This window comes from Haliotis rubra, unplaced genomic scaffold, assembly GCF_003918875.1.
Source record: "Haliotis rubra isolate DU_JTF1 unplaced genomic scaffold, ASM391887v1 Scf42, whole genome shotgun sequence".
Classification (NCBI taxonomy): domain Eukaryota; kingdom Metazoa; phylum Mollusca; class Gastropoda; order Lepetellida; family Haliotidae; genus Haliotis; species Haliotis rubra.
Window position 1 is genome coordinate 1389454 of NW_025767102.1, and position 18852 is coordinate 1408305.

The 18852-nt window shown below is 38.5% G+C and overlaps 1 protein-coding gene across 1 annotated transcript in view; it reads right to left on the reverse strand.

The window, feature by feature from the left end:
• LOC124288565 (advillin-like) overlaps nt 1–18852 on the reverse strand; it is a 60895-nt gene that overhangs the window by 24471 nt on the left and 17572 nt on the right. Inside the window, exons 2-6 of the mRNA XM_046725118.1 lie at nt 11855–11937; nt 10397–10471; nt 3857–3925; nt 3370–3374; nt 2488–2613 (exon numbers count right to left, since the gene is read on the reverse strand). Coding sequence (XP_046581074.1) covers nt 2488–2613; nt 3370–3374; nt 3857–3925; nt 10397–10471; nt 11855–11929 — 350 coding nt within the window. The 5' untranslated portion in view covers nt 11930–11937. The remainder of the gene's footprint in view (nt 1–2487; nt 2614–3369; nt 3375–3856; nt 3926–10396; nt 10472–11854; nt 11938–18852) is intronic.

Below are 18852 nucleotides of genomic sequence, written 5' to 3' on the forward strand. Positions count from 1 at the left end.
TAGAATGATTTTCTTCAGTTACAAGCACTTCCTGTATTTAGGCCCTGGGCTTAATTATGGCTTTATATTTGTGAATAAGAAGGGTCATTTTCCGTTATTAAGCCCAGGGCTTAAATATTGGAAATCCCAGTAGTAGGTACAACTAACTAGGTTCAATGGCAGAGAGATTAAAGTACTGTTGGAAATAGAAAAAAACTGTTTTTAGGCTGTTACTCTGTATCACTAAAATTTACAGAATGTCAAATAGCATATGTCGAAATAACCCACATCGGCCAAACTGGACATTCAGTGGAATGTGTGATAGGATATTCAGAAAAGCATGTTTACTCGTAAAATTGGGCAAAACTTAGAAAGAAAAAACCAATAGCTGCTGAAAACAATACATCAGACTATAGATGGCAATTAGGTCGCTCAGCCAGGTATGATGACGTCGACTCACCTGGCATGAAATGCATGTGCTGCCTATGGGCACAAGGGGTCATCTCAAAGATATTTTATGCTTTCTCATGTGTGTTGAATATGTTTCATCTATTGATTGACATCTTACGTGTCTTTCTTTCTCAAAGTTTATGTGGAGATATGTAAAAAGAGTATAATACCCATTATTAAATCAGCCTTGGTAATAAATGTCTCAAAATATATAGGTGGCATGACCACCTGATGATCAACAGGACTGTTATGACATGCTGTTTGCTTCCCCAATCTATTTCCCCTAAAGGATTATCTTATCTCAGCTGATATCTCTATCACCCAGCCCGACCCCAACCACTGTCTGTGACACCCATCCTGACACATCGTTTGAGATGACCCCTCCAACCTGTTTCTTTTTATAGTGATAGTGAGACTCCATGGTAGCTACATCCTTAATACAGTGGAAACCGCTTAAGTAAAGACCGCTTAACTAAACATACCGGATAAGTAAACACTATTCTTTGGTCCCGGCAAATTTCTTCATTAATTATCATTATTAGAGTCCGGTTAACTAAACTCGGATAAGTAAACAATACCGCTTAACTAAAGGTTTTTTCACGATCCCTGGAAGTAAATTCCTTAACAAAAGAGACCGGATAACTAAATTAGCGATCACCACATAATCCGACATGAGGGGCACGTGTCAGTCTCCAGTCAAACAAACATCCTACTTACAGCTCGCTGGCGTTATGCAGTTAACAATACACTGACAACTGGAAGCCAGCCCTGATAAGTTGTTCATTGTTTTAGGTAGCTTGCGAGTATCAGTGATTACACCAATCAGCAATGACAGTGAGTTTATCCAGTTTACATTGTGAATGACATGAAGCAGGCCGCCATTACGGTCACGTGACAAGTACAATCTCGCTGCGATATCGGAATAAGATCAATTGGAAAAAATGCTTGTTTATTTAACACAAATGCTATCGGATAAAACAGAGGGAAAAAATATGTATCGTCAGTCTGGTCTGGCAAAATGTCTGAGCAATCTCGCGAAGGACCTAGCGTGACTGGGGGGGTACCGAGATCAAATCGTTCTGTCAAAGGTAAACACAAACTTGTGGCAAAGTCTATTGAGGACAAATTCGCTGTACTTATAGAAATTGAAAATGGTGTGTCAAAGTCAGATGTTGCAAAGACATTCAACATACCCACTGCTACTTTGTAAAACTGGATCAGAAATTCGGACAAAATTAAGGAATGCTACCACAGAGACAATCCCTCATGACATCTTTTGTGGAGTAAAATGTTAGACTGTTAGACTAAAATATTTTGTTTCATTATGTTTGATTTTTATTACTTTGTATTATAAATGTATTACTTAACGCAATGAATTTGATTTTTATTACTTTGTATTATAAATGTATAACTTAACGCAATGAAATGTTAGGGAATAAAACATGTCATATTACTTACAAATGTTGTCTGTTGTTCTGCTGTCATTTCCGGGTTTTGATAAGTTTGGATAAGTAAAATACCTGATAAGTAAACAATTTTGGCGAGTCCCTTGAAATTTTACTTATCAGGTTTATACTGTAGTTTCAGTATTAAAGTTACTATTGTTTACATCAACAATCGTTTATAATAAAGATATAAATGCAAAAAATCAGGGTTTTTTTCCATTTCCGACAGGTACTTTAGTGAAGTCATTCTGTTTATGACATCAAGGTTATGATGATGTCACAATTGCCTATGTGGTATTGTGTTACAATTTCTCTGCACAAATACCTCCTGGGAAGAACATAGGAGAAAGTGCTTCATCTAACCTTGTCTCCTGAGAAAGGCAGTTTGGGAGAATAATTCAAGAGACCACAATTATAACTCAACAATTCAATATGTCAAACTCAGCTGAGATCTCAAACATATGGTCAGAACACAGTATCTAAGTTACATTTGTTCACGTTCTATAGTCTAGAGGACTGTATTACATGGCTTTCAGATCACATAAGACTAAGTAAAATATTTTCTATAGCAACAGTTCAGAGAGGGAAGTGGACAAGTGTGATGGGAACTGACTTGAGTCCTTTGGCGAAGTAGCTGAGGAAGAGTTCTGACTCCTTGCCCTCCACCTCACGATGCTGAACAGGTGCCCCTCCCAGGAAGTCGTCCAGCTCTACAGTCTTGTATGCTGCAGCCCCCGGCCTCGTCCTGCAACAACACAAACACATGCTTCATCAGAGACTCATCCAGAACTGCTCAGAGATGTATATTTGGCCCCAAGTCTGTAGAAAATATCAGTACAATTTCCCATTTAATATTACAAGGATATTTCTGTTGTTGTATTTGACTGGGGAGCCTTAAATGCTCATAGCACTGAAGGTGATTTAAAAAAAAAAAGAAAAGAAAAGAAAATGACTGACTTAAATACAAATTTGATAAAAAAAATATATATCTACATTATCTTCCAAGAGCAATAAGTTTGGAATTCTAGATCTATTTCACCTATAAAATCATTATGACAAGCTTTGAGCAAGAGAACAGTACCTCACTTATGTCACTATTAGTATTAGCCAAATGTTGAATGGAAGCACAAATTGACTCAGGTGGTAAAAGACAGAAAGCCATGGAGCTAACAACAAGGAATATAAACAGGAAAAAAATGACAGTGATATAAACCCTGATCCAAGCATGAATGAGGGGCGCAACTTGATACAGAGTTCCTGGCATTCCAAGGGGCACAACTCTGCACGGGTGAGTGAATGAGTGGTGGTGGTGTTTAACGTCGTGCTTGAGAATATTTCGCTCATATGACGACGTGCATGCCTGTGTATGTGTATGTGCGGCTGCTTGTACTAGCCCAGACTTAAGCTGGTTTTATAGTGCAAGCCCACTGAGATACCATGCCGCAGTGAAGCATGAATACCCCACTCAGACACATTATACTGACTCCGAGCCGACCAGTCCTTGTTGTACCCATTAATGCCGAGCGCAAGGCAGGGACCAACAAGTACCATATTTTAACGTCTTTTGGTATGACGAGGTCGGGGATTGAACCCGCGACCTTCCGCACTCCAGTGAATGACTGACTTAATGAATGAGTGAGTGAGGTTTTATGCTGCTTTTACCAATATTCCAGCAATCACCGAAAATGGGCTTCACACATTGCACCCACGTGGGGAATCGAACCAAAGTCTTCAGTGTGACGAGCAAACGCTTTAACCACTAGGCTACCCCACCGCCCCTCTGCACAAGGAATTGCAACACAATGGGCATCCATGCCACCAGGAACCAGGTTGTATTAGAGAGTGTAAACTACTGAAATATACTGTGGTGTACAACGACATGCTTTCAACAGTGATGACCACTGGATCCATTAAGTCAGTCATAGGTTGATAAGGACATATCCCAACCCAGAAAGTCCACTGAGTAACTGTTAGAAGCCTACCTGTGACGTCTTGCTGCCAAGCCAGAAGTGGATATTCTGCTCCAACCTTTGCCCCTTCACCTCTTTCATCTGAAACACATACAGTCTGCATGCAATACATCTGTCAAACTTGATTGTAGTCCTTCACAAACACATTGGCTATGAGGGACATCTGAGTAAAATCTCTGAACTACATGGTGATAATAAAACATACACCTACCATTTTCCCTTACCAGAGTGAGTGAGTGTGTTACACCACAGTCGGTATATAATCGATGGTGTTTAACAATGTACTCAGCAATATTGCTGCTACATGATGGTGGCCCTTAAATAATTGAGTCTGGACCACACAATCTAGTGATCAACAGCATGAACATCGATCGATGCAACTGGGATACAATGACATGTGTCAATCAATTCAGCGAGTCTGACCGCCTGATCCCGTTAGTTGCTTCTTACGACACGCATGGGTTAGTGAAGACCAATTCTAACGAGATCTTCTCGGTTCGGGAATCCTAATGGCGTAAAATCAGACCAGTCACAAAATGTAAACACTTCAGTCTTCATATCTCACAAGCTTGATAAAGCTGTAAATACAACCACAGATACTTAAAGCACAATGTACTCAGGAATGCCCACAGCGATGTATTGAGCAAAGCTAACATGTTACATGACTTTGGTTTATCCAATGGTATGGCGCCAAGACTGACTGACTGACTGAGTTTAGTTTTACGCCGCTTTTAGCAATATTCCAGCAATATCACGGCGGGGGACACCAGAAATGGGCTTAACACATTGTGCCCATGTGGGGAATCGAACCCGGGTCTTCGGCGTGATGAGCCAACGCTTTAACCACTAGGCCATGGCGCCAAGAAACCTGGATGTTTGACCAGTGTGGGGATTCAAACCCACAAATATTGGTTTCTAGCACATCCGACAGACAACATTGCACCTCCATAACCTCAGTCAACAACCAGGGCTGTTCATGGCAGTTCAGGAACAGAATTGGGCAGAAACTCTCACTGGCACAGCTTGTGCCATGGAAACAGTTTCTAAATAATATACAAAAATAAGAACAAAATAGGAAAATGGAACTGCTAAATGCAATCAATCTTGAAGGCTAGAAAACTTTCACCAAAATATAAGAAAAAGTTTTGTTAAAATACAAAATCAATATTGACCCTGTATACAATCTAAACCTGTTCCAGAGATTATGTCATTCCAACAAAACAATGATTGATGACACTGCAGATGTTTTATTGACATATTTATCATTGATGGCTGCTACACATTTTCTGAAAATGTCAGCCATATGTCGTGTACACATAATATCCTCAAGTTTAAACTTAAGTATTTGAAACATATCATGGTACTGTTGTACAAAACGATCTTAGGGCTTAGGTGATTACTTAACATAGTGCTAAGACTGTCTAAGACACCAATATCATGCTTGTGTCATTTGTAGAAACATGTCTACTTTGGGAACTACTTTTGCTTAATTGTGCACTCAGGAATATTCCAGCTAATGGCATCCTGTAAATAAATATGGACCAGTCAATCCAGTGATTAATACAGTGAACAACAATCCACATGTTTGGGGGATGTTGACACATAATCAACCATGGAACACAATTCACCCCAATGGGGAATGGAACCAGGGCCCCATTCCTCAAAGCGATTGTAGCGTGCTACGACAGTCGTAAGTCTATGTTAAAGTATGGAAGTTACGATCATCTTAGCACTATGACCGTTTTGCGGAACAGGGCCCTAGTCTTCCAGTGATGAATAAATGTTTCAACAATTGGCCTACTCCATCACCCAATGTAAGAAAATCAAACATAAAAACATTTACAATGAAAATCATTAGATAAAAAACAAAATGTAAAAAGACAACTTCCCCTTTACACATCATGCATGTTAGAAACAATGAGTACATGGGTCTCTGACACATATTAAGTAACTACCTGAATTATATCTTGGTCTGACACACAACACTTTTCCTTCTACATAAACATTTTAATTTGTTTGTAGACCTATACTGATATGATTAAAGATTCCGTAATATGCAAAAATAATCATTATCAAGTAACATCAGATTCTGTTTACCTGTGATGCAGGTCTCAGATATACAGTAAACTACATTCATACTGCCACTAACAAACTAAAACGTGAGGTCCCCTTGAGCTAGTTAAACCACAGCCTACTATATGTAACATATGTTATATTTGGGATTACACTTTCTCGGTAAAGTGACCGCCTCCGTGGTGTAGTGGTTAGAGCGTTCGTCCGGAGAGCGGAAGGTCGCGGGTTTCGATCTCCGACCTGCGTCATACCAAAAGACGTATGGTACTTGTTGGTCCCTGCCTGGCGCTCGGCATTAATGGGTACAACAAGGACTGGTCGGCTCGGAGTCAGTATAATGTGTCTGAGTGGGGTATTCATGCTTCACTGCTGTGTGGTATCTCAGTGGGCTTGCACTATAAAACCAGCTTAAGTCTGGGCTAGTACAAGCAGCCGCACATACACATACACAGGCATGCATGTCGTCATATGAGCGAAATATTCTCAAGCACAACGTTAAACCCAACTTCACTTCACCTCACCTCACCTCTCAGTAAAGTACAGATTCTAGTACTTTTTTTTTTTTAAAAGTACTAGAATCTGTACTTTACTGAGAAAGTGTAATCCCAAATACAACATATGTTACATTTGACCACTTTCTAAAATGGCATTGTGTATTTCATAGCTTTCGTCCGGGGGAGCCATGCCAATTAACACTTCTCAGAGGGGTCCAAAAAGTCCGCAGTCTAGACTACCAGTCATCTGAAGTCCAATTTTGTGGAAGCTGCGCTGGCTCAGTGGTCTAGGTTTGTGTGCTGGCGATTAGGTGTCTAACTCTGAGGGTGTGGGTTCGAATCCTGGATGGGACTCCAACACCCCCCCCCAAAAAACAGCACTAGAATCTGTACTTTACTGAGAAAGTGTAATCCCAAATATAACATATGTTACATTTCACCACTTTATAAAATGGCATTGGGTATTACACAGCCTACTATATAGACTTTGCTGAAACTGATGTCACACAGACATGATAGTGGAGGAGTGGTGGGGAGGGAGGGAGGGAGGGTTCTAACACACAAGCTTAGGTGTGTGGTGTGAGAAAGGTTGCAAACTGCAGAACCTTATGTCTAGGCCAACCATGATACTTCATTTACCTATCTATTTAATGACCATTTATTAATCTATATTGATTAAATTAAATCCATAACGGACCCAACAACATTAAAACAAATCTTCAATTGCCAACTCATAAATACAACTTCAGTAAAAATGTATAGATGATGTGAAACAATCAAAAAGCTTTGATATAACGTCCTGAAACTTAAAACAAAACATCAAGTTCCCCTATGAACTCCCTATAGTGAGTGAGTGAGTTTAGTTGCACTCAGCAATATTCCAGCTATATGATGGCGGTCTGTAAATAATCGAGTCTGGACCAGACAATCCAGTGATCAACAGCATGAGCATCGATCTGCGCAATTGGGAACCGATGACATGTGTCAACCAAGTCAGCGAGCCTGACCACCCGATCCCGTTACTCGCCTTTTATGACAAGAATGGGTTGCTGAAGACCTATTTTACCCTGGATCTTCACGGGTCATGAACTCCCTATAAGTACAACAGGTGAGTACAGGTGTGTCACAACATGAAACAGTGAGCTGCATGTGGTGGTGTAGAGCCTTGTGGGAGGAATACCTTACACACAACACTGACTGAACATCACTCATGTGCCTTGTGTGAAAGAGTGAAAATGAGTTAAGGGAAAAATAGGAACCAACACATTAATACATCATAGTGTGCAATATCCTGTTACTATCTGCTGAGTGTGCAATATCCTGTTACTATCTGCTTCGCAATATCCCATCACTATCTGCTATGCAATATCCCATCACTATCTGCTGTGCAATATTCTGTTACTATCTGCTGAGTGTGCAATATCCTGTTACTATCTGCTTCGCGAATATCCCATCACTATCTGCTATGCAATATCCCATCACTATCTGCTGTGCAATATCCTGTTACTATCTGCTGAGTGTGCAATATCCTGTTTACTATCTGCTTCGCAATATCCCATCACTATCTGCTATGCAATATCCCATCACTATCTGCTGTGCAATATCCTGTTACTATCTGCTGAGTGTGCAATATCCTGTTTACTATCTGCTTCGCAATATCCCATCACTATCTGCTGTGCAATATCCTGTTACTATCTGCTAAGTGTGCAATATCCTGTTTACTATCTTGCTGAGTGTGCAATATCCTGTTTACTATCTGCTTCGCAATATCCCATCACTATTTGCTATGCAATATCCCATCACTATCTGCTGTGCAATATTCTGTTACTATATGCTGAGTGTGCAATATCCTGTTTACTATCTGCTGTGTAATATCCTATTACTATCTTGCTGAGTGTGCATTTTTTTTCCTGTTTACTATCTTGCTGAGTGTGCATTTTTTTCTGTTAATTATCTTGCTGAGCATGCATTTTTCTGTTTACCATCTTGCTAAGTGTGCATTACACTGTTTACTATTTGCTGAGTGTGCATTTTTCTGTTTACTATCTTGCTGAGTGTGTATTTTTCTGTTTACTTTCTTGCTGAGTGTGCACCATCTTGCTGAGTGTGTGCAGTTTTGCCGTTTACTATTACACGTTTACTATTTGCTGAGTGTGCATTATGCTGTTTACTATCTTGCTGAGTGTGTATTTTTCTGTTTACTTTCTTGCTGAGTGTGCATTATGCTGTTTACTATCTGCTGAGTGTGTATTTTTCTGTTTACTATCTTGCTGAGTGAGTGTTTTTTTCTGTTTACCATCTTGCATTATTTACTATTGCTGTGTTACTATCTTGCTGAGTGTGTATTTTTCTGTTTACTATCTTGCTGAGTGTGCTTATGACCATCTTGCTAAGGTTCTCTGATTACTATCTGCTGAGTGTGTATTTTTCTGTTTACTTTCCTTAGACAGGTTCTCCTCAACTTACACCCACTGTGCTGCTATCTGATTTTGCAGTCTATATGTGTTTTGTGAATGTGTACAATATTTAACATTTTCCATTACCCATTCTCATGTTCAATTCATCATCATCAGCTATATGGCAGCAGTCTGTAAATAATTGACCAGACAATCCAGTGATCAACAGCATGAGCATCGATCTACGCATCGATACAATGACATGTGTCAACCAAGTCAGCTAGCCTGACCACCCAATCCCGTTAGTCGCCTCTTACGACAAGCATGGGTTACTGAAGATCAATTCGAACCCAGATTTTCTCGGGTCCAATCACTGATCAACATTGACGGAATTGTTGTGATGCTTTTATGTCATAATCCATTCACACAAATCATTATAAATATATATTTCTGTAACATTCCATATATGTATATATGTGTAGAATCCTTTTGTTTAGGACAAAAAATGTGTAAAAATAAAATGACTAGTGCTGCCACCCAACTAAAACAAAGCAAAAATAATTCTCATCCATTGCTATGGGAGGTGGCCCTTCTCCAAACAGGTTGCCATGGATGCAGGTGTAAACTAAATTGAATTCTAAGAGCAAAGCACCTACATTACCTGTACATTGAGTCCACGAGGACTCTGTCCAAAGGCAGTTAGCTGTCAGGTTAAAATCAGTTATACAATAATTCCATTATGATGTCAGTATTTCACTTCCTAGACATGTGTTGTACAGTCATGAACATAATGAAGTATTAATGTTAAATAAGCATTGAAAGAAGTTTAACTAATTCTTCCTACTGCTTACATTACATAATCTAATAAAAAATGTATTTTGAGAAAGTACCTAGCAGTATATCCTCGATTATCCAGTGTCCAATCATATTGCCTATTATGATAAAAATACACAAGACCCATTTGCCACCATTGCTAAAAGTTCAATAAATATGAACGCTTAATTTGATTCAACATGTTAAGAGCTCACACATACATTATATGCCAAAGTTGGAATATTTTGACAGAAGGTCATTCAAGCTCAAGATGAATTCTTTTGGCGATATGAGAGATGGAGGTGGTGATGTTACTTCCGAGTGAGTATGGTTTTACGCCGCTTTCAGCAATATTCCAGCAATATCATGGAAGGGGACACCAGAAATGGGCTTCACACACTGTACCCATGTGGGGAATTGAACCCGGTCTTCGGCGGGATGAGCCGACGCTTTACCAGTAGGCCACTCCAATGCTCCTTGTGAGGCTTAATGTCATGATCAAAACTGTTTCATTTACAAATTAGATAGTGACATGCCTACATGTATGTGTGGACGTTGGTCACTGGTCCGAATATGCTGGTGTTATCCCACAAAGACACCATGCTGTAGTTTAACATGGATGCCCCATAGTGCATAAAACAGACCGTCCGGTTACAGTGTTGTCGGCAGTAGATAATACAGGGTATAAATGTTCTGTTTGTCATAAAACAACATCTTGTACATACAAACCAAAATATATGTATATATTCAAATAAGTAATTCAGAGTTCTACTCACGCTCAGAATGATATACGAGTCTCCCTTGTAAAACTGACCGATCCTGTCCTTGGGCACCTGGACTGGCTTCATGTCCTGAAACACACAGTAAGTGCCGGTGTGAATATAGAGATTATTACATGAGCAAGTGTGTCCCATGATTTACACGAAATCGAATGTGAAATCTTGTATTTCTCGCTCGGGCAATACATAATTTCGCATGAGTGTCGTATAAATTGTATGGCACACTTGAGAGTGTAATTATTTCTTTATTATCCATTTTATTCATGTACATTTATGCAGTAAAACTCGGCAAGCACTGATGTCACGTTCAATTGTTTAATGACATCACAGACAATGAAATACAGAAACAATGATTGCTAGGCAAAAGTGATATATGCATTGAAAATATGACATGACTTATGTTCCGCCATATGGATAATAAGTTGTCTTATCTCATATATAGTAATGTTCTCCACAAAGGTTACCTCACTAAACATTAAGCGAAGCTTACAATAAATATCACTGACCACTAGGCAAATGCCAGCAAAAATATAGCAGGACCAGTGACTATAACATTGATGAGCTCTGATTGTCTAGTAGGAGGTATCAAACATTTGTATTCTAAAGCTGACAACATACACATAATAATAAATGGTTTATTCAAGGCTTGGTTGTCAGGATTTATATTAAGTACTTGTCTTAAAGAGGCCACAAGCAGCGACTGATGGGGTTGGGTGGACAGACTTGGCTGCTGAATGTCATGTATGCCATTTGTGTAGAATGATGCTCATGATGTCAGTCACTGGTTTGACTGATTCAGAATTTTTAACAGACTGCCATTAAACAACAATCAACGCAAGCTGTTAGACTAGCAGCTTCTATGTGTCAGTGATTTTGTGGGGTGCCAGAAAAAGATATCAATGAGACTAAGAATTCTTGGACAATAGTCACTATGCAATTATATTATCCTTCTACATTGTTGTGGGGCAGTGGGGTAGCCTAGTGGTTAAGGCATAATTATATTATCCTTCTACATTGCTGTGGGGCAGTGGGGTAGCCTAGTGGTTAAGGCATTCGCTCGTCACGCCGAAGACCCAGGTTCGATTCCCCACATAGGTACAATGTGTGAAGCTCATTTCTGGTGTCACCCGCTGTGACATTGCTGGAATATTGCTAAAAGCGGCGTAAAACCATACTCACTCACTCTACATTGCTGTATTTTGTAAAAGAAATCTGCAATACACCTGAGAGAATGTCAATTGTCATGAAGAGCCCTCAATCTCAGTCACGTTATTTACTTTAAAACTGATCGGGAAATCGATTTAGGGTGCTTATCGGTGCAGTGTACTTAATACAACGAAGACGTCTAAATAGCTTCACATTAACGTCATATGGTTATAACACTTTCAAGCATCGGACACTGGTGATGTACCTGTACTTCCATCCACAACATGTCACTTCTCACACGACACTTACCTCAATTCTCCATACAAAGAAGCCAGATCTGTTTGGCGTAACCACGCGAAAGGCAGGGTCCACTTGGCTTCCCATCTTGACGCCTGAAGCAAAGAGTGTGATTGTAAGAGTGAGTAGGCATAACATCATAGCCATAATGTGAATCAAACTTAGATCTTAGGCCTGGCAAGCTGACACTTTCTCAACTAAGCTTAGCCACCAGCAATATATCTTTAGAGTGGTGTCAATATACTTCTACCAATACTGAGTGACAATTTCTGACGTTCCTCTTATTAAACCACAGCCTTAGCTGATCAATAGCCATGTACAGCTTTATAAAATCATTACAAGTTCCCATAAAATGTGTCATGTGTATAATAGAAACATCTTGTTGCATTGCATTTTTTCTGCTAGGCCAGATGAATTGTTCAAGATTTCTGCTGAATTGCTAAAAATGAATATTGGTAGTAATATTTTGTTAATGTTTGGGAATTTAGTGTGTATTACCTTGCAGTATATTACAATCAGTGATAACAAATGCTTACATCGCTTAGCTAATCAAATCCAATGTGAAAATTGCATTATTCTATGTTGCTAATGCTTTATGTACAGTTTTCTTTACTGATACGACATGGTAATCAAAATCCAGATAGATATGCCACTTGAAAAGATAAGCAAGACTCAAGGCCAAGGGAGTTAATTCAGTATGAAGGCAATAAATAAAGACCACTGAATATTATAGGAAAATGACACAAGGCCAGTGTATAAGCTCTGCTTCTGTTTACATGCAGCTCTGACCGGCACTGACAACAGATTAACACATAACAGGATGTAATACTGAAACAGGCATGAATTGTGACATTCAGATCTGTTCCATGATGCAAGAAAAACACTTATCTATGTTAAATCATTGTACTATTTAAGGACACTACACATATAACCATAACCATTTTCTGGTCACTAACTATAGGCTAAAGGCACTAGTTTGCTGCACAAACCTGTAGTTGTATCAGTTCAGAAATTCTCTTCAACTGGTTATAAGAAACCCAAGTGTCTTATTTGCCTATGTTTATAAGGTGATTGAATGAAGATGGCTCATGAAAACATAGCCATATAAAGTTAACTACCATCTTCAACACAAATATAGTAAACTACAAATAAGGCAAATTTAAGGATATGACGAAAAGTATATATCTGGTCCTGGCAGTATATTTAAGTCAAAATGCATATAATACAACGAGAATTCTTTCAGCAAACAATCTTGGGTTAAATATGACAGTAGTGTGAGTCCCACATGTTTTACCATCAGTGTGTAACATAATTATGAAATGTTGTCAGGTATACATGATGTACTCAGGGTTTTACATAGATCTTCAAAACTGGAAGTCCTGGGAACTCAGGGCATATTTGTTTGGGAGTCCATTTACAAAATTGGGAGTCCATCAATTTGCATGAAATCAATGATCATGGATGCTTCCCATTTGATAATGATGATGTTATAATATGTGTTAGTTTCAGTGTCATTAGAATAATGATTGTAAATAGAATGTTTATATTTTGATATGGGATATCATTACAAACTCAGAAAGTTCTTTCCCAGAAAAAAATTGTATTGCGTCCATAAGGACGCACAGGAGTTCAGTTTGGGGGTATTTCATCAAATTTCTGCGTCCAATACGCAGGGATCATGCGTCCTGTAAAACCCTGTGTACTACATACTTATGAAATGTTGTCAACTATACAATGTGTATAACATACTTATGAAATGTTGTCAGATATACATGTGTATAACATAATTAGGAAATGTCAACTATACAATGTGTATAACATACTTATGAAATGTTGTCAGATATACATGTGTATAACATAATTAGGAAATGTCAACTATACATGGTGTATAACATACTTCTGAAATGTTGTCAAATATACATGGCTTATAAATACTATAACATACAAATGAAATGTTGTTTGATACACATGGTGTATAACATACTTATGAAACTTTTTCAGATATACATGTAGCATAACATAGTTATGTTGTCAAGCATAATTACCTACCATTTTTAGGGTAGGTGCCTTTGCCTGACAAAGTAAACATCATGCAACTGTATCGTGCTGGGTGGTCAATGTCCAAGTTGCTCTACTGGACTTGTACCACTACCTCTCAATAAGAGATAACTATTCCTCACACACTGAAATACTTCTTAGAATTCATAAAGACACAGTCATGGACACTAAACAGGCTTGAATTTACAAAAACATAAATTGCAGAAATTCTGCACAGTCATCTAGATTTCAACTTGTGCTCTTGCCAAGGCATCAAAATCTTCCCAATGCTGTATGTAAATTAGTAATCCAAGATTGAATATGTCAACACTGCTTGTCCCCCTCAGTCCACATGGCAGATCACTGCAGTCTTGGCATGTACACCCTTGAAAATACTGAGCAAACAAATAGAAATATGCCCAGGTCGATTCCAGCCGTGCGGCCACTCCTAATCCTATCAGCAACCTCTAATAGGCTGGACTTCTGTTGCCTACATAATCTGATGTAAGGGAATAATAGGCTAACTCGTTTTGCTTTTGTTTGTTCCAGATAGGCTTCCTTTCCCAGGTGGAGATGAAACGTGCGAGAAGCGTGAACTGTTACGTTTGCTCTTTAATATTTATAGCTCTCCACAACAAACCAACAGCATTAGAAGGATGTGGGGATGTCATTTTTCGCAGCAGTTATGTTGTGAAGCTGAGGACAAATGGACATGGTAACTATTCTAAAAAAACATAAAGTTAACATGCAAAGCAGAAACATTTGTGTTTCAGATCAGTTTAATGCCAGAAGGAGATATTTGTTCATAACGCCTGACTGTGAGTCTTTAGACTCTGTATCTCCATGATACACATTTAAACTTCATTGATCTTTCAAAATCCTAGTTTCTAATGCTTGTAAGCTTTAAGATTATTGTCTATCCAACATCGGAGATTTGTTTGGTGAGCAAAGGATAAAACTATTTAACTGTATAATGCTATGCAAGTGTTGGGTTCTTTATTCTAATGTTCCCATACATTGTCAACAATGTCTGTCATACCTCCCTTTGACTATGTTGACATAATCATATTTCAACTATGACAACACTAAGATGTATCATTAGTGTAGACAAATGTCAATGATTTCCATTCCAGCATTGTTCAAATACTGTAATGATTTTGAATCTTATTAACACCAAAGCAGGGTGGTGCGGTAGCTTAGTGATTAAAATGTTTGCTTGTCACGCTGAAGAACCAGGTTCGATTCAACACATGTTTACGATGTGTGAAGCCCAGATCTGGTTTGAATATTGCTAAAAGTGACATGAACCTAAACTCACTCACTCACCAAAACATTGTGTTTCTGTTTAAAGAAAGTTTTTGTTGAATTTTATTTGAACTTTATTTCCTAAATACAACCGTTGAGTGACCGTCATTATTTAAGATAGCTTTAAGAGCATACTTTCCATCAGAGCATTTTCACTCATTTAAAAAATATTTGAAATGAAAAGGGGTTTAACGTCGTAGGTAAGAATATTTCATCATATGATGAGCATGTGTATGTGTGACTGCTTGTACTAGCCCAGACTTAGGCTGGTTTTATAATGCTAGCTCACTGAGATACCATGTCGCAGTTAAGCATGAATACCCCACTCAGACACATTATACTGACTCCGAGCCGACCAGTCCTTGTTTTACCCATTTATGTCGAGGGCCAGGCAGGGACCAACAAGTACCATATTTTAACGTCTATTGGTATGATGAGGCCAGGGATTGAACCCACCACCTTCTGCTCTCCTGGTGGATGCTCTAAACACTACACCACAGAGGCTGGCAAATTAAAAAATATAACTTTCAAAAACTATGAGTCAGTTGTAGGCATGGTAGGGTCCTCCACAAAATAAAAATACATTTGACTGGCCATGAAATAATATCAGAAAAACAAACATTTTATCTTTTGGTTCACAGACATGTAAGAATTCAAATATTTACATTTTTAAAGTTTTGTATTTGGAGAATCAGGTTAGTTCGTCCCCTGTAGTGTTAAAGTCACTGACACGTGAAGCAGCATAAAACATTATGCCATATTGAGTAATCAAGTGACAATACCACACAGAGTTTACAACCTGGGGACATTACCTGTGATGCTGTAACACCTGAATGTTGTTAATTACAGGTACCTGGGTGACAGGTAAAACAGCCTCAGGGCATAACTGGACACATAATTTGGGTACTTATGCACAGGTCTCCATATAAGTGCCAAGCCTAACTTCTTTTGAAATTACAGAATCAATTAAAGATTACGACACTGTACACAGGCATGGGAAAATCTATCCTAGAATTCCTTTAGGACCATTTTCTCTTATCCACTTAGGGTCCTTTAGAGGTAAAGTGATGGTCCAGAAAACAAAGGATAGCGCCATATTCTGAAAACCCAATTATCCATAGGTATTTAATTCTTGCCTAATCCTGGGTATAATTTACCAAGCTTCAAAAAACCCTGAAAATAAAATTCCTATTATGTTAGGTAGATCAATAGGTAGGTGAATATACCCTTATTGACCACAAACACCTCAGCAGGACAGAGGACACTAATTATGTTAAGAACCTCATGACCTACACTGACAATTGGTACCAGATCCTTTAAGACAAGGGGCGATGGCGTAGCCAAGTGGTTTGCTTGTCACGCCAAAGATCCGGGTCTGATTCCCCACATGGGTACAATGGGTGAAGCCCATTTCTGGTGTTCCCCACCGTGATATTGCTGAAATATTGCTAAAAGCGGCGTAAAGCTAGACTCACTCACTCACTCATTTAAGACAATTACATCAAGGCCAGCACCAAAACGGCTACCAGATCACTGAGCATAGTCAGCCTTAAAGCAATTAAGTGTCATGACGACCTTTTGCTTTATAAAATCCTGTTAACCATGTAAACCAGAAGCATCCATTACAAGCCTCCCATGCTGATCATTCACTGCACTACAATGGTGTACTATGATACACTTTCCACATGACACCTACATACAAACACATACAGGCATACAATAGGGGGTACAGGTGGCCCAATAGTGTTTCACTGAATGTAACTTCATCTCGTGTTTTTCCAATGTCCTCTGGTTAAAATAATGACGGATGGGTTTTGTGTTTGAGGGCTCCTATGTAAATTTGATACTGACAACCTTAACTTGATACTAAATGACTTTGAGGTTTCATGTTTCAAGGTTGACTCACTACCACCAAACACACTGATGTTAAACCTTTACCAGACTGACATTTGCAAATGTTGAGAGTGCCCTAGATCTATTCTTAACTGCACACACTTTTTGCCAATCATACATTCATTCTCTTGAACGGTCATTTATTCCTCACTTTACAAATGATACATTTATATTGAAACACAGAGGATTAGCCAACAGGCTTGGCTTAATCAGCTGTGCTTCCCTTTCACAAACGCTTTCTTATTACATTATGTAAATCAAGTATGCAGTCAATCAGGGTGTAGTGTACATACAATAATGAACACATAATACTCCCCATAGCTGCAAATCACAAAAACAGTTTGGTATTAAGTTAAGAAATTTAATTAAAACATTGACAATGTGTTCCTCAATCCCCTTGATGGAATGACGTAATAATACAAAAAAGGCAAAGGACCCATTAAGATCCGGCTTAGGATTGGTCTTCAGCAACCCATGCTTGTCGTAAGAGGTGACCAATGGGATCGGGTGGTCAGGCTCGCTGACTTGGTTGACACACGTCATCATACATGTATCTCAGTTGCGTAGATCGATGGTCATGCTGTTGAACACTGGATTGTCTGGTCCAGACTAAATTATTTACAGACAGCTGCCATATAGCTGGAATTTTGCTGAATGCAACGTTAAATAACCAACCAACCAACAAAGGCAAAGAAGTAACAGAAAGTCCACATTCATTGTATACTATTTATATTGATTCTTGCTGTTCATGCATTTAATACACCACAATCTCCTACAGGGCAATAAGGTCTTGGTGAAGCTAAAGCATCACTTAGTTATGTCATAATGTTTTAACCCAGCTAATAATAAACATGTTTACAAAATGCTAAACTGGATGACATTAACATACACTAAAATAACTACAAAGGTCTTAAAAATTCCAAAAATAATCCCAAAAGATAATTGTGTTTACACTACTCATAAAACCCAGCATTTTAAAAATGTCAAACACAGCACAAAAGAGCTGAACATGTCCTGTTTGTGTATGCCTGGCTGTTCCTTTACCACCCCTCCACAAGTTAAACACTCATTGTATGTCTTCTCTATATTTATCTTGTCAAGACATGGCCACTCTAGGACTCATAAATAGTTCTGCTGTGACTGTTACGGACATCTAACTGTCTGGATTATGTGTATTAACTACAATAAAACATCTTGAGAACTCCCAAAGTGTCTGAGTAATATCTCAATATACACAATGTAATTGCTGATACAACATTTGTAGACACTATATAAGATTAACCAACTGTATATGTTTCGAAGGGCCCTGATAATCACATGGCTTCATTTAACTGGGGACATGCCTGACACAGTAAAGTATCTAAGTTAAACACAAATATATCAAAAGTCGTAAAATGTTTCTCCCACTTTCTCTCAGTTTAGTTCAAGTAAACAAATCGTGTATTTAACTGTATGTTCTTTTTAGCTACATTTTTCTTAAAGATCATATAAAAACATAAATAAAGATCAGGATTATGAACAAATATAATGTAATGAAAACCGATATGAATTATTTTGAATTTCGAAAAGTCCATCTATGAGCCAGCACGGTCATCCTATCTTTACAATCATGAAGGAAGAAATAAAATGTATCTGGCTGTCTATTGCTAAATATAATCAAGACACCAAAACATCTAAATCAATCTGATATCTCACAAGTACAGGACATTCTTGAAAACAAGGAAATCCACCTTTTCCTCTCCTTATTGATTTCCAGACAATATCATGAAGACTAT